At 36.8% G+C, this 22,666-nt stretch overlaps 1 protein-coding gene across 2 annotated transcripts in view; it reads right to left on the minus strand.

The window, feature by feature from the left end:
• Positions 1-4,668: 4,668 nt before the first annotated feature.
• LOC123505795 (protein sel-1 homolog 1-like) overlaps positions 4,669-22,666 on the minus strand; it is an 84,943-nt gene continuing 66,945 nt past the window's right edge. For both annotated transcript variants that reach the window (XM_045257513.1, XM_045257514.1), the window contains exons 7-13: positions 21,571-21,696; positions 20,625-20,853; positions 14,397-14,545; positions 13,986-14,228; positions 13,597-13,770; positions 13,382-13,504; positions 4,669-5,955 (exon numbers count right to left, since the gene is read on the minus strand). In XM_045257513.1, coding sequence (XP_045113448.1) covers positions 5,815-5,955; positions 13,382-13,504; positions 13,597-13,770; positions 13,986-14,228; positions 14,397-14,545; positions 20,625-20,853; positions 21,571-21,696 — 1,185 coding nt within the window. In that variant the 3' untranslated portion in view covers positions 4,669-5,814. The remainder of the gene's footprint in view (positions 5,956-13,381; positions 13,505-13,596; positions 13,771-13,985; positions 14,229-14,396; positions 14,546-20,624; positions 20,854-21,570; positions 21,697-22,666) is intronic.

Consider the following 22,666-nt stretch of genomic DNA (forward strand, 5'->3'; position numbering starts at 1 on the left):
AGGATATAAGAAAATTAGAACGGATCCAGAGGTTAATATAAAAATTATGCCGGAAATAAAAGACCTAACATATGATATGATAAAAGGCTGAAGGAAATGGGACTGCCAACCTTACAAGATAGAAGAGAAAAAGGGAACCTAATAACAATGTATAAAATAGTTAATGGCATTGAAAAAGATAAACAAGCAAGACCTGGTGCTGGTGGCAAATGCAAAGATCAAGATGAGGCAGTGTGTGAAGGATACTGGAAAATAGTTTTCCACATAGAACGGTGGAAAAATGGAATGCATTGAGTGATGAAGTTGTTACAGCACATAATAAGCATTGCTTTAAAGAAAAAATAGACAAATGGAGATATGGAGACAGGACACTGTGAGTCCCGCTCGAACCCTGTGCAATACAACTACTATGAGATTCAGAGCTGCTGATACGCTGTTTTTCGCGAATAACTTTATATCAAAGAGTCGAATGAAGATGAAACTTTGCCAGAGTATGTTTTATACCCCTACCTAATCTTATCCAGCATCCTTTATTGTCTAGCTTGGATTTTAATGTTCTCATAAGAGTAAAATACGCAGCTGAATCCATAGTCGCCTCTCTTGTTGGTGAGGGGTTCAGAAACAGTCATGACGTTAAATTCTCATGACGTCATGAGGCTCCGCCCACTGGGATGTGAATGGCGAGTGATTCACGTGGCCCTCCTCGATAGTGATGATGAATAAATTTTTTTATGTTGAATATTTCATTGGTATACCCACATGATATTTTCTCAAAATACTAACATAATAATATAGCTATATTGTCTATTTTTTTCCATGAACAGTACCAATAAAATTTATGTGTATATATATATATATATATATATATATATATATATATATATATATATATATATATATATATATATATATATATATATATATATATATATAGAGAGAGAGAGAGAGAGAGAGAGAGAGAGAGAGAGAGAGAGAGAGAGCAAATGAACGCCTATGTGTGAATTATTCCATTATTGGAAATAGTGGTATACATTGTGGTGATGATTTCTTCTCAAAAGTGAAAGAGCTGTATAATTGTTTATTGATGTGACGATCTGTGGCGAGCTTTGCACTACGTTTGAAGAAGTTGTACCAATACAAATATTTCTGGGAATTGGTCAAGCATACAGGAAATAATGTTTCACTGTTGGTAGAGGTGCAGCCTTAATTGGTTTTAAATTACCAATCATCATCCGAGTGGGCGGGGCTTCATGACGTCAGAGACAACATCACGGCTTTATCTCTACTCATAACTGAAGACTGAAGCGGCTGCGGATTCCACGACTGATTTTTACTCTTAGAAGTACCTTGATTATCAAAGTTAGGTACTAAGTGATACTGGATAAAATTAGGTAGGGGTATAAAACATACTCTGGCAAAGTTTCATCTTCATCCGACTCTTTGATATAAAGTTATTCGCGAAAAACAGCGTATCAGCAGCTCTGAATCTCATAGCAGGTATCTAAATACAAAGGAAAATGTTCAGCGAGGTCACCACTAACTTTAATGGTAAGTTCACAGCACTCCCTGAACTGAAGTTATTAGACTTCATTTGGAGTAAATTATCATTTTGTTAGGTGTCTATTGCCACTTCTTCCTCTTATCCATAAGTTTGGCTATAACTTTTGTACCTTTCATCTTATCTTTTCTACTTTCTTTTCCCCAAATTTAACTATAATTTCTGTTCTTTTATCATAGAAAAATCACAGTGGTAAAGATTTTTTTTTTCCCCCAATTTATCAGGAAGGGAGGTGAGGGATGGGAATCCTGTCCTACACTCATATATTTGTATGATTTCTCATTTAGTATATAACAATTTATTTACCATTTGTATTATGCATAATCATTCAATCTCTTCACAAGCTTCCCTCTTATGGCAACACTCTTCTCACACTGTCCATTCATCTCACTCAAGTTTTTTCCATTCCCATCCACCTCTCATATCCAGTTTCCTACAATAATTCCTCATATTTCATTCTTTCCCCCTGCCCATACCACCGCAACATTCCTAGCTCTTCTCCGTCTAGCAGCTAATTCTCTTTCAATTGTAAGTTATCTTTTACCTAATCTAATTTTTCAATTAATCCATACATTTAAAATTACAGTAAAACCTCAGCTCACGACCATAATTCGTTCCTAAATCCTGTTTGTCACCCGATTTGTTCATCCCCTGAATAAATTTTTCCCATAAGAATGTATATTGAAATACCATTAATCCGTTCCAGACCAAAAAAAATCATACTTTTGTCCATAAAACCCATTCAAAATAGACTTTTAATGTATGCATGACATGAACGAAATAATTATAAAAAGCCTAAATTGTTTTACTTACCTAAATGCTATCAAAATGATGATAAAATTAATAAAAAAGAAAGGTTATTTACTTGAGAGACTGGACGTTGATGGCATGATGGAATGGAGGAGAGGAGGATGGGGAGGAAGACAGACAAGATCCGAGAAGACAGTCATGAGAGAGGACTTTGGATGTGCGCAGCGTGCCAGAGCTACACAACAGCTGTGTAGCGTCACAAGTCTAAGTGGGGCCCCGTTATAGCAGAGAGGATAACGCCGAGGAAGCTACAGTAGAGCGCACCGGTAACATCACCATGCCCAGGAAAAACAGGAGAAAATCGTGGTGGCACGGAAATTGTTATGTAATATTTTTTTGTATGTTCCTGTTTCTATTTTCTTTTGTGCTTATGTTTTGTTTTGTTGTTGTGTGATAGCCGGGTTGGCTATCACACAACGCGTTTGTCCCCGGGGTCGATATATTGACAAATTTTTTGGTCGTCTCCCGAATTGTTCGTCCTTAGAGACGTTCGTAAAGCGAGCGAGGTTTTACTGTAATAGAATACAAAAGATAGTAACTATGATATTTACTGTCACAAAAATGACAAAAGAACTTCTCACATACAATCTCAATAATTGATTTTTTTTTATAAGTTCTTAAGCACTAACAATATCTTCACAATAATTTTCAAGTGTAATAAATAAAAGATGCTACAAATATTTTGCCACATTACTAACAAAATAAAACAAAGAATTTGCAAACTTGTTAAAAGTATCACCAAAATTCCCTCTGTGACATGATATTAACCCGGAGGAAGAACAAAAAGCCTGTTGTTGTAGCTAAACTGAGAATTATTCAGTTTTGGCACTGGCTCTGCTCAGTGGTTAGCAACATACTATACACCTAATAACAAATTCATATGGTGAGCATATATACAATGTGATGGGATGGACCAGAATAATGAAAGTATCAAGTTGGGTGTTTTTGTTCCCTAACCGCACACTGGAGATGTCATTGGATGGTGAAAACTACAATTTAGCAGTATTTCATACTTCTATTTAACTACAAAAATCAACCATCAAGTTGTATGCAGTAGTATGTAGCAAACCACTCATTCACTACAATGAATATTTCTCAAAAATGCTTTACATCTCCATAACAAACACAGAACAGTAAAAATAGAATGCTGAAGCACTCATACTTCCTTTGTCTCCACAATACAAACATCAACACGTGTGTCCACAGAAAATCCAGGGAGAAAGTGATCAAGTGGAGTATGTCCAGCTGCTGATGAGCAGACATGCTAGGATGAGTGAATTGCCACTGTCTGAGTGTCAATGTGCTGCACTGTACACATCATATCCTTATCCATCATTCATATATCCTGCTCATATATCTGAATAACTTTTCTGGTCATTTCTGAATGTTGCAATGCCTAACAAGCTTTGTAGGACAGGGCTGGAATATCAGAGTCATTATCTTCACTCCTAAGTTACACGTACTATGCTACTATCAAATCACTGACTGAAAAATATTTGAACCATTTTCTAAAGAAATTAAACAAACACAACCACCAATTTTTTTATGTACTTTCATTCAACAATTTTTTTTTTTTTTTTTCCAGAGTTTTAAGCTGTTGCCAAAGACATCCACCAAATTATTCTTAATGTACAAGTACACACATGGCTAACACATCAGGAAAAGTGCACAGGACTTCATCATCAGCTAAGATGCCATTGCTCATTTTGAAAAAAAAAAAAAGTCAGTTTGGCAAACTTCAACCAATTGTAACTCAATTAAGCTTTGCGCTAGAGCATTAAATTTGGTTTCAAATTGACTGTGAGGCATTTAGAATTATAGTGACAAAGTTTTTGGATATCTTCCCAATGAAAATGGGAGAAGCCAAAAATCTTGTATGTTGTCATGCATATATATATATATATATATATATATATATATATATATATATATATATATATATATATATATATATATATATATATATATATATGTGTGTGTGTGTGTGTGTGTGTGTGTGTGTGTGTGTGTGTGTGTGTGTGTGTGTGTGTGTGTGTGTGTGTGTGTGAAATTATAAATAACAAATTATGTATATTTTAGATATATATATATATATATATATATATATATATATATATATATATATATATATATATATATATATATATATACACACACACACCCATGTGTGTCTTTACCTTGTGTAACTAGTAATTGTATTTAGCTATTAATAATTTAAAGAGCCTAAGCTATATTTGTATGGTCCTGTCTCTGTACACATATAGTTGATGCACATTCCTTGTCTTTATCATCTCTTCTTCTTTTGAGCTATTCCAGGTATCTATGTTCTTATATCTTAGAGGCAATTCAAGCCATCTCCCTATCCTCAATTTTTCCTCCATTTTTCCAAAGTCCAGTCACTCCTTACTGCAATAGTATGCCATTTTTAGGCTAATCTCTAAGATATCAAAATTAGGTTTTCCATCTCTCTTTCTTCTCTTAGCACTCATATTTTTATTTCTTTTAGGTTTTCATCACTTTGTACACTTTCTCATCCTGGAACTATCTTAGCTGCTATTATAATTTACATTTCTTGATATGTAGTATTTAAATTTTATCATTACAAGCACTGACTTGTGACTTTGTGACTGCGGCACTATGCATTTTGAAGTTTCAAACATTTTGATAAAATCAGACTAAGCAAAGTTGCACTTACACTTTCTGCAACTTTTATCACAACTTTGAACAAGAACAAAACAAGAGAGAGATAGAGATAAGTTTTTTTTTTTTTTCATTATTTGAGTGTTCATTATTCCATATATGATTTAGTTTTGCTGATAAATTTTTCTATATATACCATAATTTTTTATTGCATCATTAAGAATATGAGATCATGGTCAGAAAAATAACATTTTACTAAATAACAAGTTAAAAATTGTAGGAGGTGGTGGATGAATATATGGCATGGCCATTATCACTAGCCAGGGCCTTTGAGCCACAAGAAAGCAATTCTCTATTTGTATAATATTCACTTTCCATTAAATTTTGCATGTCAGTTTTCCAAGCCATCACATCTTTCACAATACGGACACACACCAAGGTTATACACAGATATGTAATATATATGAGCTGTGGAACTCTTGGCCTCTTTACGTAACTGACAGTCGCTGTAATTAATCTGTAAAATTTATAACTCACAAGACTGAACTCAACTGATAAGTGTATGCATTACTCATTTCTTTGATGACATGCATAAATAATTCATATTAGGATTTTAGATATTATACATCATATGCTTTACATGAACAACAGAAGTCATAACCATCACCAAAGATTCCTTGAATATTTGTGAAAACTGAAATGATCACAAGATAGAGATAACATCTTCAGAAAATCAGAAAATACAAAACAGACTGATCCTTTGAGTGTACAACCAGCATACATTCTCTGTTTGCTAAGGCAACTCTTTAGACGGCTAGCCGAGGTGGAGGTCGACGGAACAACATAAGAACAGCAATAAAAACAGAGAGGATAGCCATCAAATAGATGTCCCAGTCTGGTCCTAGCAATTCCTCCAGGCTCCTCTCCTGAAGCTGAAGCCACTGAAACTTAAAATAAATGGTCATTAGTCTTTAAGTCATGACCTCTAACATCTAATACATATCCATTACTTACAAATTACAGTGGTGCCTCATGATAACAGACCTCGCAGTAACTGATTTTGCTCATTAACAGACTTAACTAAACTAACCTAACCAATTTTTGGGTGGCCATTACAGCAGCTTTCTTTTTTCCCTCACAAATCCATAGTTTCTTAGTGGCCACGCAGATGAATACGCACAAGATAAATAAGCAAAAAAAGGGCATGCTACATACCATTGTAACTCTACAATTTACAAAACATATGATTAGGTGGAGAGTGGCGACTGCTTGCCTGTAGGGGTTATCGGAGTGACACTCCTGGTGATTTGTGGTCCCGGGCTAGTTGGATCTGCAGCCTGCCTAAGCGAAATGCTAGTTATGCATTTCTGTGTGAATGTTGTTGGGCAATCAAGGATAATGACACTGCCATACAGAGAGAGAGAGAGAGAGAGAGAGAGAGAGAGAGAGAGAGAGATTGCACAGTGGCTGACAGATGTGCACTGTGCAGATGACAGACAGGTGCAAACTCAAACTCTCCATCACTTGATTTTTGTCTTCATTTACCAGTATTTGGAGATCTACAACTTATTTCTTTCTTATTTTGACTGAGGATAATTTAGTATGGAGAAGACAAGCTTTTCTTCTTGTAAATTATATAACGAGCAAAGTTTCAACAACGTGGTGGTAGTGATGGCAGCGAAAGCATAACGACATAAACAAAACATGGCCACCTGATCTCTCTCTCTCTCTCTCTCTCCAAGAAGTACTTGTTCAGTTGCAGATTGCCTTACATTGGCTGTGAGGGTGGCTATATGGAGAGTTTGCAGCAGGGCATAAGAATAAGATGGATTAGATAATGAAAATATTTTTTTACATTATTTAAAGAGAATAAACTACCAAAGAAGGGAAAGGGGGTGTTTAAGGGTCTCACAGACAACCCACTTTTAGTAAAGGACAATTTGCAGTAACGGACAACCCCTAACCCTCTCAGTGTCCATTATTGTGAGGCACCACTGTACTAGATTTTTCCTTTGTGAGTGAGTACATAATGTGACACAACAGAAAGAATATTTAATGAACACAATAATTTCTTTCATCATTAATTAAATGAATAATTATTATCCCTCCACCCTTTTTTTCACCCCTTTTAATAACAGAGAATGGTTACAATGAAAGTGATGATACTGGTGACGGGGTATGTATGCATGGCAGACTGGAAATTGTTAAGAGAAAAATTACAAAATATAACAAGAAATACAAGGAAAGGATTATATAAAATGCATGAAGAAGATGAAACAAACACAAGAATTACATAAGAGAGAGAGAGAGAAATAGAGAGAGAGAGAGAGAGAGAAGAGAGAGAGAGAGAGAGAGAGAGAGAGAGAGAGAGAGAGAGAGAGAGAGAGAGAGAGAGAGAGAGAGAGAGAGAGAGAGAGAGAGAGAGAGAGAGAGAGAGAGAGAGAGAGAGAGAGAGAGAGAGAACCTGTGGGGAGAGGCATTGAGGATGGTAGTGGAAAGGATATGAAAATGTTATGCTGCTCTGTTAAAGGTCCTGTGGGAAGGTCAATGGAGATGAGTCAAGAAGTATTAAAGACTTCACACAGACAACATGCATGTAGCTCCTTTGGTAAGCCCTTGGGTAGAAATCTTTATATGTTCTGTGTTGAATGATTCTTTTTTATTTTTTCCTTTCATGTAAACTGTGCAACAGTATTCTGGCCGTCATACCCATGGTGTAGAATTATCAGCGTGAAAAAATTCTCAAAATCATTTTTACATGTTATAAGAGAAGTTGTACGCATGGCAACAGTAAGTCTTTTTACTGTAGTCCAACACATGCTAATTACCTGCATATTCCAGAGATAATGACTTTCCTACCCTTAGGGCTAGAATATGGCCCTTTTCTGCATTTATGAGTGGTTTGGGACCCATACTGGATGTAAGGATAATGTTTGCAAATATATGATCATTAGGTAAGGAAAACAAGGTGAAGTGTAAAACTGGAGCTTGACATGCATCCACACTTCCATTACACACACACGGGGGACACCGTCGATGGCGGATGTGGTCGCTGAGCTCCAGAGCAATCATCTCTAATTCTACAGTTACCATTGCCTAAGAGTAACCAAGGTGGGAAAGGAGCTTGTAATGTTTGTCCCGTCTCCATATAGTCATGTTAACTGTTGATTAGCAAAATAATGTCCAGGGAAGGTGAATATAAACTGTAGCCTGCGTTTGAGCCATCAGCTGGTTTGTTTACATCTGCGCAACATGGCGGCCGTGAACTCGAAAGATGAATCAGACTTCACAGGATTTCAAGGAATAATGGAGAAGAGCGTTTATGTGAAGAAAATTCTGGAGTTGGAAGGTAAAATTGAAAAACTGTTTGAAAAGTATGGGGGCCTGGAAACGAGTTATGACAATGTAATGAAAGAGTGTGCCGATATGAAGAAAGAAAATGAAGTACTGAAAGAGGAAGTTAAGCTAATTAAAGTGAATTGCGACAAATGTGGAGAATCTTTAGGAAAAGTGATGGAGAAGCAGGCTGAATGGAAAAAAAGTCAGGAAGTGGAAAGAAAGGAGGTAAATTACAAAGTTGCAAGTCTGGAAAAGGAAATCAAAGAGTCTGGGGAGAAAACTTTGGGCCTTGCTGAAATTATAGATCAACAGATCATAGAAGAGAAGATTGCTGAGAAAGTGGTGAAGGTTATTAAGTCAAATGAGACATTGGTGAGGGAAACTGTAGACAAAAAGAGATGTGTGGTGATATTTGGTGTGGAGGAGGATAAGACACCGAGTAAAATGGAGAGAGAAAAACATAAAAAGGTGATAAATAATATCATTAATGTGGTGCAGGAGGAGGAAAAGACCTAGTACAAGAAATAGAGGACTTCCATAGAATTGGAAAGTTCACAGGAGAAGGTATGAGGCCAATAAGAATCAAACTTAAGTCACAAAAGGATGTAGATGAATTGGTGGAGAAGTCATGGAGGCTAGCCCAGCAGGAAACAACAAGGAAGATTTGGTTGAGAAGAGATCTCGGTGAAAAGGAAAGAGAAATGTTAAATGAGTTGAGAAAGGAGGCTTTGAAAAAAATGAAGAGAGGACAGAAGAGGAGAAGAAAGAGTTTTCTGGAGAATCTTGGATATGAGACTGAGGAAGTGGTTCATAACCCAGAAAAGTACAGCAAGAAAGGACTAAAGAAACTTATGTATGAGCGGAATGTAATGTATTCCAACATAAATGGAGTGATATCGGGATTTTAGAACTCAACGATTACTTGAGGGACAAGAACCCAGATATTGTGGGTCTTACTGAAACAAAACTGAGAGAGGAGAAGACCTGATGATGGTTGGAGAAGGAAATATAATGTTTGGAAAAGAAATAGAGTAGGTAAGATGGGAGGAGGAGTGATGTTGCTGGTTAAAAAGATATAAAGGTGGATCAAGTGAAAGAAGGTATGGGAAAGGCAGAAGTGCTAAAGATCAGAGCAGAAACTAATGAAGGAAAAAGAGGCACTACATAGTGGTGTACGTACCACCTAAGACAAATGCATGGTCAGTACAGGAATATGAAGAAATGATAAGTGATACAGGAACATGTCTGGAAGAAATGTTGGGTGGCTGTGAACGAACTATAATGATGGGAGATTTTAATTGTAAAGAGGTGTGTTGGGAGGACTGGTCAATGGAAGGATCAGAGACAACATGGGGAAATACACTATTGACACTGGCAATGGAAAATGTGTTAACTCAGTGGGTCAAAGAAGATACTAGGTTTGGAGGAGAGGGAGCATCGTCAAGACTGGACTTGGTCTTTAGTACAGAGCCAATGGTCATTGAGGAGATGAGGGTGGAGTGCCCTTTAGCAAAGAGTGATCATGCAGTTTTGGAGTTCAAGGTGATAGATGAAGAGAAATCTAGAAGAAATGAAGAATATAAAGTGGGAAGATGGAATTATGCCAAGACAGATTTTGGAAACCTAAAGAAATTCTTTCAAGAGACAAATTGGATGAAATTCAAGAGTGCTAAGGAGCAAATGAAAAGTGGAAGGAATTTATAAAAATATACAAAGAAGGTGAGAAAAATTTGTACCAATAAGACAACATAGAGAAGTTGGAAAGCAGGACTGGTTTAACGATAGATGTGAAAAGGCTAGAACAAGAAAAGAGGATGCATGGAAGAGGTGGAGAAGGAAAAGACGGATTAAGCAGTGGGAAAGTTACAAAAGAGCAAGAAATGAATATGTGTTGATTAGAAGAGAAGAAAGAAAGAAACAAGAAAAGGATATAATTGATAAATGTAAAGACCAACCAAGGCTTTTTACAGACATGTGAACAACAACATCAAAAATAGAGAAAGTATTGAAAGTTTAGAAGTAAATGGAGTATGCAGTGAGGATCCCAGGAAATGGCAGAGGCTATGAATGGATGCTTTGGAAGGTATTCACAAAGGAGACTGCTTTTGACAAACCACTGGTAATGGAACAGAAAGGGATTATGAAGGAGTTTCAAGTAACTGTGGAGGAGATCAAGAATATGATGGGGAGTTTAGAAGTGAGAAAAGCTGTGGGACCTGATGGGGTATCAGGATGGATTTTAAGAGAATGCAGGGAGCAACTGGCAGAAAAAGTTTGTGAAGTAATTGATGCCTCATTAAGGGAAGGTGTAGTGCCCCAAGACTGGAAAAGAGCTAACATTGTCCCAATTTATAAATCAGGTAACAAGAGAGACCCATTGAACTATAGACCAGTGTCACTTACAAGTGTGGTAGCTAAGATGTGTGAGAGGGTGGTGAAGAATAGATGGACAGACTTCTTGGAGAAAATGACATACTTTGTGAGTGTCAATTTGGTTTTAGAAAAGGGCGTTCATGCACGACAAACCTGATATGTTACTATTCGAGGGTGATAGATGTAATACAGGAAAGAGATGGTTGGGCTGATGGAATATATCTGGATTTAAAAAAGGCCTTTGATAAGGTACCACACCGGAGACTGATCTGGAAACTTGAAATGGTAGGAGGAGTGCATGGCAGTTTACTAAAATGGATGGAAGACTTTTGGTAGGAAGAGAAATGAGAACAATAATTAAGGACAGACCATCAGAATGGGGCTTGGTGGAGAGTGGAGTTCCACAGGGATCAGTGTTGGCACCAGTAATGTTCGCGGTCTACATAAATGACATGGTGGATGGGGTGTCCAGTTATGTGAGCCTATTTGCAGACGATGCAAAATTGTTAAGAAAAGTGAGATGTGACAAAGATTGCGAACTACTCCAGGAAGACTTGGACAGAATATGGAAATGGAGCTGTACATGGCAAATGGAGTTCAACACGACAAAATGCAAGAAATTAGAGTTTGGCAAGAGTGAAAGAAGAATCAGGAGTATGTACAAGATAGGAAATGAAGACATAAAACCAGTCATGAAGAAAAAGACCTTGGGGTGACAATTACCAATGACCTATCGCCAGAGAGACATATAAACAAAATAATTGGAGAAGTATTGAACTTATTGAGGAACATAAGAGTGGCGTTCGTATATTTAGATGAAGAAATGATGAAGAAAATAATTACTGCAATGATAAGACCGAGGCTTGAATATGCAACAATACAGTGGGCTCGAACTTAAAGAAACACATAAGGAAACTAGAGAAAGTACAGAGGGCTACAACAAAATGGTGCCTGACTTAAGAGATTTGACTTATGAAGACAGACTGAAAAGAATGCAACTTCCGACCCTGGAAAACAGAAGAGAAAGGGGAGACCTGATAGCAATATACAGAGTGATGATTGGCATGGAAAAAATGGATAGGGAAGATCTGTGTATGTGGAATGAAAGAATGTCGAGAGGGCATGGGAAAAAACTAAAAATGGCCACTTATAGGAGAGATGTGAAAAAATATAGCTTCCCTCATAGAAGGGTGGAAGCATGGAATAGTTTAGACGTGGAAGTGGTCAACGCAAGGAATATTCATGATTTTAAGAAAAAGCTGGACATTAATAGATATGGAGACGGGACAGCACGAGCATAGCTCTTTTCCCGTATGTTACAATTAGGTAAATACAATTAGGTAAATACCAAGGAAGCACTCTTCCTGAGTTGGCACGTACCACCAGAACACACATTACCCAATTTGTGCAAAACTTAAAAGGTATTTTGTACTTTGTGATTATGCTTTTTGTGCCCAATTTGCACCCAAGTGGTCCAACTTCATTTGTGGTAAATATATATATATATATATATATATATATATATATATATATATATATATATATATATATATATATATATATATATATATATATATACACACACAGTGTAGATTCAATACTTGAACTCAATTAATTCCAGATGGCTGTTTGAGTATCAAAAAGTTTGACTATTGATACCTATAAATCAGGTAATTCATTCTAACCTTGGCAAAACCTTAAGTTAGCAAAAATTTTCATTTTATATTTTTTATAACTTTGATTTGTACTTAACGTAAGTGAAGGCTGGTGATGGATAACGTAGAAGAGAATGGGAGAAGTGGGGAGGAGGAGATATGTTGTTCCTCAGAGGACAAGTCACCATCCATGAAAACATCTGCCACTCGTCCCCTGGAGTGATTTCTGTGAACCCACCATTGGAGGGCTTTGGCTCACTAATACTTACACTCTCACTATCTTCCTTATTTTTACCACTAATAAGCCTCTTTGGTGTCATTGTAAGTTTCTAAATGAAAAACTATAGACAACGCAGAAGAATGTTTTTGTTCTCAGGACCACAGCAGAATTCTAGAAATGTGCATCAGTGTCCAGTACATCAGAATACTGGTATTTTACCTTTGGTATTATCAGTATCAAAACAGGACATCTGGCAGCAGATGGGAGGGAGGCCAGGAGTGGACATTCAAGTACCAGATATTTTTTTGAGTACCAGGTTGAACTTTTGCATGGAACACCATGGTACAGTGGAACCATGTGTGCTTTGGGGTCCGAGGGGTCTCCAAGCATATGGGTTCGAATCCTGTCCACGGTCTGAGTGTAGGTTGGGCTTCCTCACTCGGGGCAACGGTTTCCTAGCGGGTGGGCTTTGAGATAGGAGGTACCCCAAAAAGTATCCCTTTTAGCCCATAAATTCCCGTGAAAAGCCCACATGGTATAGAGAAAAAAAAAAAAAAAAAGTATTGGAAGTTCAACTTATAAGACGTTCAAGTATATGTCTTCACTGTATATATATATATATATATATATATATATATATATATATATATATATATATATATATATATATATATATATATATATATATATATATATATATATATATATATATATATATATATATATATATAATAAAGGTAAGAAATAGACCTTCCAAATCCCACTTCACTGAGTTTAGAAACTTACATCTTCTAAATACTTGAAGGAGAAAAGAAATGCCAGCTTAGCCAGGGCCAAGGCCACTGGGATCTGGGCATCTATATTTGCCTCAGCTGCCATGTCGTAGAAACGCTTAGCCAAGTGCATATCCTGGAGGAAGGAAAGAAAAGAATATTAGAATAAAGCATTGACCCAAATAATATATAAAAAAAATAAGCAAACTTGCAATAATTCCTCCTTACTTGCTTCAGTCCCAGCCCTTGTTCATGCATGTAGCCTAAGTTAAACATGGCCTGAGCATTATGTTGCTGCTCTGAAGCAAGTCGGTAGTGGGCTGCAGCTGTCTCGTAGTCCACAGAGGTGCCATACCCATAATAATGGTAATCTCCCAACTTCACTCGTGCCACAGCGTATCCCTGGTAGACATATTTGGAAACTTTAAAAATAATACCATAGTAATCATAATACAGGTTGAACCTCTCAAATCTGGCAACTTCTGGAACAGAGGCTTACCAGACCACCAAAATTTTGGACATAGAAATAATAAACTGTGCAATTCAAATAAAATCACTGTACATATTAGTTTTACTTAGCAGGTTAGGAAATTAACAAAAAACTTATTAAAACTTACCTGTGAAGCTGCATGGCCCCAGTACATGAGAGCACGAGAAAAACCCTCGCCACCTTGTTTAAATAGATGAGTCTCGTGACGATCAAGAATGAAAGCTGCATTGCTCTGTGCAACCTCATAACCCAATTCTGCTAAAAGCATGTAAGTGATGAGGGCTTGTGTGTGATGGCCTGTCCTGTAAGCTGAGTGGGCTTCCATTAAACGCTCACCCCATCGACCACGCTCAGCGACATTTTTGAAGAGCTGCAGTGGGAAAACAGTGAAATCTACAAATCTGCAGTAAAATTTTATGATACTGCTAATTAAAAAAAAAAAAAAAAAAAAAAAAAAAGATTCTTATATAACATGTTCAAGTTTTTAACAAAAAAGTTTGACAGACTCACATACAATCAAGTGATCAGAATGACTTACCTCTACACTAGTATGGCATGAACGCACCATGCCAGTTCCTGATGCTTGCATCTGAGCTAAGTTGTAGAATGCCAATACATGCCCTGACTGGGAGGCCAAGTTGAAGTACTTGATGGCCATTTTGTAATCTCGATGCACTCCTACACCACCTGAAAAGTTGACCATTTGTCTTATAGTACTTCTTAAACATATATATATATATATATATATATATATATATATATATATATATATATATATATATATATATATATATATATATAAATAAAATATTTTTTTATATGCAAGAGGGAGAACTGCCAAGGGCAATAAATTATTAGTAAAAAAAGGCCCACTAGAGCTGTAGTTTCCCTAAAAGATTTGAAAAAATTAGCCAAAAGCCTGGGACAAATATCTTGACACCTCTCCCTTAAAAGAAGTCAAGCTGTAGAAAGATGGAAATACGGACGCAGGTAGGGAGTTCCAGAGTTTACCAGTGAAAGGTATGAATGATTGAGAATATTGGTTAACTCTTGTATTAGAAGGTTGAACAGAACAAGGATGAGAGAAAGAGGAAAGCCTTGTCCAGCGTGGCCACAGAAGGAAAGGAGGCATGCAGTTAGCAAGATCAATAGAGCAGTTCACATGAAAATAGCAATAAAAGATAGAAAGGGATGCAACATTTCGACGGTGAGAAAGAAGCTGAAGACAGTCAGTCAGAGGAGGGGAGTTGATGAAACAAAAAGCTTTTGATTCCACCCTATCTAATAAAGTTGTATGAGTGGAACCCCCCAAACATGTAAAGAGTTCTCCAAACAAGGACGGACACACACACACACACAATGTGTGTGTGTGTGTGTGTATTTACCTAGTTGTAGTTTCACAGGACCTGGGCTTTATGCTCGTGTGGCCCCGTCTCCATATCTACACTCATCCAATCTTACTTTAAAAGTATGCACACTCGTTGCAGACACTACTTCTTCATTTAAACTGTTCCACGTCTCAATACATCTCTGCGGGAAACTATATTTTTAATATCTCAGACATCTTCCTTTTCTCAGTGTTTTACTATGCGATCTTGTGCTTCGGATGTCATATTCTTCTCTCAGGATCAGTTTCTCATTATCCACTTGGTCCATTCTGTTGATTAATTTATAAACTTGTATCAGGTCTCCTCTCTCCCTTCTTTGTTCCAGGGTTGGTAGATCCATAGCCTTTAGTTTTTCCTCATATGTCATCCCTTCAAATTCTGGAACCATTCTTGTAGCTATTTTTTGTAGCTTCTCCAATTTCCTTACGTTTCTTTTTATGAGGGGTCCACACTACTCCTGCATATTCCAATCTGGGTCTTATTATAGTACTTATCAATTTCTTCATCATTTCTTTGTCCATGTAGTGAAATGCTACTCCAATATTCCTTAGCAAATTATATGTTTCTCTAAAAATTCTATCAATATGGCTTACTGGTTGATTGTTTTCTTCCATTGTCACTCCCAAGTCCTTTTCCTTTTTAACAATCTCCAGTTCTACTCCATCTCCCATCTTATAGATTCCCACAGGTCGTCTTTCACTCTTTCCCATTTCCATGACATGGCTTTTGTTCACATTGAATTCCATTTCCCACTTCTTACTCCATTCCCAGATCTTATTTAGGTCTTCTTGCAGTATTTCACTATCCTCCTTTTGCTTTATAATTCTGCACAGTTTCGTATCATCTGCAAACAGATTTATGTAGCTGTTCACTCCTTCTGGCATGTCGTTAATATAAATGAGGAAAAGTATTGGTGCCAATACTGACCCCTGTGGCACTCCACTTTCTACTGCTCTCCACTTGGATTTCATATCTTTAACTACCGTCCTTATTTCTCTCCCCTCAAATAATTTTCTATCCATCTCAATGTGCTTCTTTTTAAGCTACCCTTCTCCTCTAACTTCCATAGTAATCTTGCATGTGGCACTTTGTCAAACGCCTTTTTTAAATCCAAATAAATACAGTCAACCCATCCCTCTCTCTCTTGTACTTTATCAACTATTCTAGAATAGAAACTCAATAAGACCGTCTTTTCTAAAACCAAATTGGCTATTTGATATTAATTTGTTGTCTTCAAGGAATTTGATCCATTGTTTCTTTATTATTCTTTCACACATCTTGCATATTACACTAGTTAATGATACCAGTCTGTAATTTAAAGGTTCTTCCTTCCTTCCACTCTTATATATGGGAACCACCTCAGCTCTTTTCCATTCTACTGGTACTGTTCCATTTTCTATTGACCATTTTATGATGTATATAGGACTTGCTAGTTCTTCCCTACATTCTTTCAGTATTCTGCCTGAGACTTCATCTGGTCCCATTGCCTTCTCTTCATCCAGTTCCTTCATTAACTCTTTTATTTCAAGCTTGGTTACTTTAATCTCTTTCATATAGATTGTCTCTATTACTCTGTGGCCTCTCAAATTTGGATTCCTTAGTAAAGACCTCCTGGAATTTTTTATTTAATAGTTCTGCCATACTTTTTGGGTCTTCCACCATCCCGTTCTCTCCTTTTAACCTTTCTATTGTTTCTTTTTGCCTAATTTTTCCATTTATGAATATATAGAACAATTTTGGTTGCTTCTTACATTTTTTGACAATGTCTTTTTCGAAGTTCTTTTCTTCTTCCTTCCTCACCTTAACATATTCATTTCTCGCTGCTTTGAAGTTTTCCTTATTGCTGGATTTCTATTTCTCCTCCACCTTTTCCATGCTCCATCTCTTTTCTCCTTTGCCCTTGTACACCTTGCATTAAACCAATCTTTCTTTCCTTTTACTTTGGGTCTATATTTCGGGACATATTCCCTGACTCCTGTTTTGTATATTTCCAAAAATAAGTTATATTTGTCTTGCATTGTCTCTGAGTTTTCCATCTCCACCCAGTCTACGTTTTTAAAATAGTTCTTGAGATTCTCAATATCAGACTTTCTGTAATTTAATCGGTCTCCTTTGTATGAATCGTCTCTATCTTCCTTTCCCTCTTCTATATCTATTTCTAATATTGCATGGTCACTCTTTCCCAATGGGCACTTATATCTTATATCATCATTCATTTGTATACCCCTTGTAAAAATTAGGTTTAATCTCGCAGCTCGTTGTTTCCTCTGAATTTTGTGCATTCCTTTACTCTCTGGTCCATCATATTGTCTATCATTAGGTTCAAGAATCTTTCTCCCCAGGCTTTTTCCCCCATACCACTTTCATAATTTTCCCAGTCCACTTCTTTACAGTTGAAATCTCCTACTAATATCACTTTTCTCCTTTCTTTAACGATTCTCGTTAGACTCCTTATTGTGTCATCTATCATGTCTTTATATTCTTGATTGGTCCATGAATTTGTTTTTGGTGGCACATATGTTACAATGATTGTTAACTCTTTTTTATTAATATGCATCTTAATATACAATACTTCTGCTTTTCCTTCCCCACATTCCATTTCGTTTATCACTATCTCCTTCCTTAACATAATCATTTCTGGCACCATCTTTGTAGTGGTCCTTTGGTTTCTTTCTAGTTTCATGATGTCTTTCTGCCTGTCTGGTGACCACACCACTGCTGCATATTCTAGTCTAGGTCTTATCATAGTGGTTATGATCTTTTTCATCATGCTCTTATCTATGTAAATGAATGCCACCCTGATATTTGTTAGTGTCTTGACCTTATATAATCACTCCCACATCTTTCTTTTCACTTCTTTTCATTATAATCTCTTCTCCCATTTTGAATTCCCATGTAAGTCTTCTATTACTTTTACCCATTTTCATTACATGGCATTTCCTGATATTAAATTCTAATTTCCACTTTTGGCTTCATTCTAAGATCTTGTCAATATTTTTCTACAATTCCATATAGTCCTCAATGTTCCTTATTACAGTCAAAAGTTTTGCATTGTCTGCTAACAAATTTATGTAGCTATTCAAACCCTCTTGTATATCATTATTATATACTTGGAACATAATCGGTGCTAGCATTGAACCCTGTGGTACGCCACTAGTAACTGTGCTCCAACTTCATGGGGTGTCTCTTATCATTGTCCTCATTTCTCTATCTGTTAAGTTGTCTGTCATCTAGTTTAATACATTTCCCTGTATTCCTCCAATAAGTTCTATTTTCTATAGTTGTTTTCTATGCGGTACTCTATCGAAAGCCTTTATCATATCTAAATACACCTTGTCAACACATCCATCTCTCCCTTATACTTCATCTATTACTCTTGTGTAAAAGCTTAGTAAAATTGTTATGCATGGTCTTCCCTTTTTTAAAATCATACTGGGAGTTATTTACCTTTGCCCCTTCATAGTGAGACTGTTCCCTACCTGACATCTACTCTAATCTCAAGACTGGCCACAGCAGATGTAAGACACTTCTGATGTAGTGCTCCATACCCTAACAGGATTCATGTACTAATGGGCCATGACACACAAACTCACATTTCATCCTAAGGATGGACAAGATTGTATCATTTGGTGTGCTCTTCACACAATTCACCCAATCCAGGTGTGGCCTTCCACTTAAACTTTTATTACTTATATGGCTCCATTATCCTTTTGACAAATTTTCTGCACTTCACTCTCTCCACATGTCCATATCATCTTAACACACTGTTACTCCATATATACTCCTAATATACTTTTGTTTCCATTACATTCAATTGTTTCTTCTCTACTACTCCTATGTTCCATGTATCAGCAGAACAGAGTACTGTTGCTAATACTATCCCCTTAATATAGTTCTTTTCACACATCTTGTGTTTTATGTCTAAGAATCTTTCTCAGTCTACCAAATACTTTTCCTTCTTTCACCCTGTAATTCTTTTCTCTCAAGTCTTCTGTCTACTGTAACTGCTATTCTCAAATACTTAATTGAGTAATCTAACTCTCCTAGCTGTCCTCCATTCAATATTACATTCATCCTTTCACCACCTATCTCGAGCATTTCATTACTTCATTTCTACCAACATTTACCTTCAGCTTCCTCCTCCTACAAACACACACAAATTTCAGCCTCCAAAGTTATATTAATAGCAAACGGTAGTTGACTCAGATCTCATACTTTTTCTCCACCACTGATCAAACTTAAGCTTCTACCTAATACCTTCATATTCACTTTTCTTTACTATGCCATCCATTTACTAGTTGAACAATGATAATGACATTACAAACCCTGAAACAAACCTATTCTGACTAGCAAAACTCATTCATACCATCACCAATTCACATTGATACTCTTCGCCCCTTCCAACAACCTGCCTCTTACCCTGTATATTTCATATCATCCATATTATATGCATACACTATTATTTTCTCCATCCTTCTTTAGATAGTCTTAACCCCTTCAATACGGTGACACCTATGTCGGCGTCATGAAGCCCCAGTAGCATATACAGTGACGCCTACGTAGACGTCATATTTTTTTTCTGAGCTTTCTTCAGTTCAGTTGTCCCGTATAGTGTGTTGGATACCAACTACACACGCCGTATGCTGTCCTTGAAACCCTAGTGCTCCTCCCACCATCCTTGTCTCCACCAATCACTAAAGATAAGTTACATGCGTCCCGCCTTGTGTCTAAAATTACCCAATGGCATAGACTGTTCCCATCTCTCTCTCTCTCTCTCTCTCTCTCTCTCTCTCTCTCTCTCTCTCTTCCCTCCTCCCCATCTCCTTTCCTCCTCCCCATCTCCTTCCTCCTCCCCTCTCCCTCTCGAAGATAAGTTACATGTGTCCCGCCTTGTAACATTCATGAACACACACACACACACACACACACACACACACACACACACACACACACACACACACACACACACACACACACACACACACACACACACAAACAAATACAAAACAACAAATTTTCTAATTCTCTCTCTCTCTCCTCTCCTTCCTCCCTCCCTCTTCATCTCGAAGATAAGCTACATGCGTCCGCTTGTGTCTAAAATATTAGCAAATGTCACACTCTCTCTCTCTCTTTTTCTCCGAAGAGAGAAGCGTCCAGTTTCCTCTTCGAAGGCGATATAGTGACTAAAAAATAGCAGCATAATACACAAAGACGACAAATATGACAAGCTTGCACGAGTTTCACGCGCTCGGGCACGCGGCACTACCACCCGTATATCATACAGGCGGGTTTTTTTAACATCCGGCGCAAAGGGGTTAAGTTTTTATTTCAGGACATTCATACAAATTTCTGATCCAAATACTGGTGAAGTTACTTACTGAAATACATGTTGCCCAACTGGAGTTGGCCATCCACCCAGCCCTGCTCTGCTGCTAGGGTGAAATACTTGAGGGCCAGCTTGTGGTCCTGAGGCACCCCTCGACCATGTAAGTACATAAGCCCCAGTCCACTCTGACCCACAGCATTACTCTGTTCTGCTGCCCTCCTAAAATACTTGAGTGCTGTGTCATTACTCTGCTTCACAACAGAGCTACCTTCAAGATACATCTGAGAAAATATAAAATACATCAATATGCATGATAATGTCTTTACTCTTTTGTAAACAATACTAATGTATGTCAACACTTTCAAGTTTGTCTTTCTACCCATCAATTACAATTACATCAAATAGTCTATTTGTTCATTCATAGCAATATACATTAAAACAATTTACTTATTCTTCCTCACAACTTCCATGCCTCATGAAAGTCACTCAAACTTTGTTTTGTTTACATTGCTCTTCTCTCGGTTAAAAGCGTCAGTGGAGGATTCTCCTTGCAACTAAAGATTATTAAAAAATAGATGAATATTTCATAAATCAGATATTCAAAGTTTGGAAGTATTTGTGTGCTCTACATTTTCTCAAATGTCACTCCACTCATTTAGGACAAGACTAAAAATAAGATACATGTGAGCAGTTAGGAAGGGTTGAATAAAGCATTCATATTGTCTGGTAAAGATAATCATGAACCCACACACAGATATGCAAAGGAACAATTGCAAAAATCATACTATTTGAAAGTGTCTGTTTTCTATCACTTGCACATTTTTTTTTTCTTTTTTTATTTAATAAACTTGCTCATATGATTTTTGTGTTTATTGCTGATCCATAAAAATACTTTTTATTTCAAACATAATAAAATTAAAAAGCTTTGCATGGTACCAAAATACCTAAATTTCATTTTCATTTGTAATCTTCTCAGATGAAGCAACCCCAAAACTCACCTTTCCGAGAAAGGCCATGGCATTTGCATTGCCTGCTTCAGCAGCCTGCATGAAGTAATTGAGAGCACGCTGGTGGTCTTGTTCCACACCACGACCCCCTTGATAGTGAAGCTGACCCAATCCAACCTAAAAAGTACAAATGGAACTTCATTAATGGAACAACAATGAACACTTTTGGCTGTCACCTTATTATTGCACAGCATGGCCCTAAACAATTTGTGTTTTTCACTCTGCCTTGTTTCTCATCACTTACTGAGCATATCTAACATCACTCACTCATTTTCCACTCTATCTATCTAACTCATCCCAGTCCCTCTCTTTCTCTTCCATTCTCTATCTAATTCTAGTATACTTTTCATGTCTAACTCTCATCATCTATTCTTATAATGAAGGACAAACCATATCATAGTATTCCTCCTCAAATGCCAAGAAAACATCCAAATCATATAATCCTGCTTACATAAATCCATGTTATTCACTTCAATTAAGTATGTAACACTACTTACACCCACTGGATAACTTGCATCTCTCTTTCTTAGTTTTTGGTTGCATCTACTAGGCAATACATTTCCAGAAAACAGTTATCACAAAGCTATCACATAGAAATTTTTTACCTCACTATTCAAATAAGTTCCTTCTCACTACCCTATATAAAATGCATATAGTGTAAAAGGGACAACTTGCTACTTTTGTTGTTTTGAGAAAATCAAGTTTAACAGAGTTTTTGAAATCATCTGTAACTGCCATTCTCAGATAGGTTTCAATATTTTTGTGTTAATAAAAAGCTTGAAAGAAAAACCATTGGACTACATTATGAAGATTACCATGATTCTTGAAGCTACATGTTCAGACATTGCAAGATTTGGGGCATTTTCCTTATATATCTTTATTATTTATGGATTGGCTTTGATGTTTTAGTCAATGATCATGACTTTCATTAAGGAATTTTCAAATATTTGAAGATGGCACTACATTTTCAGACCTCCAGCAGTGTTATGAAGTGTTATTTGAGTGTGTTAGGGTGGTTCAGTTCCTCGGTCTAGGTTCGTACGTGTGTATTTACCTAGTTGTATTGTACAGGGTTTGAACAGAGCTC

Source organism: Portunus trituberculatus, chromosome 18, assembly GCF_017591435.1.
Source record: "Portunus trituberculatus isolate SZX2019 chromosome 18, ASM1759143v1, whole genome shotgun sequence".
Lineage (NCBI taxonomy): Eukaryota > Metazoa > Arthropoda > Malacostraca > Decapoda > Portunidae > Portunus > Portunus trituberculatus.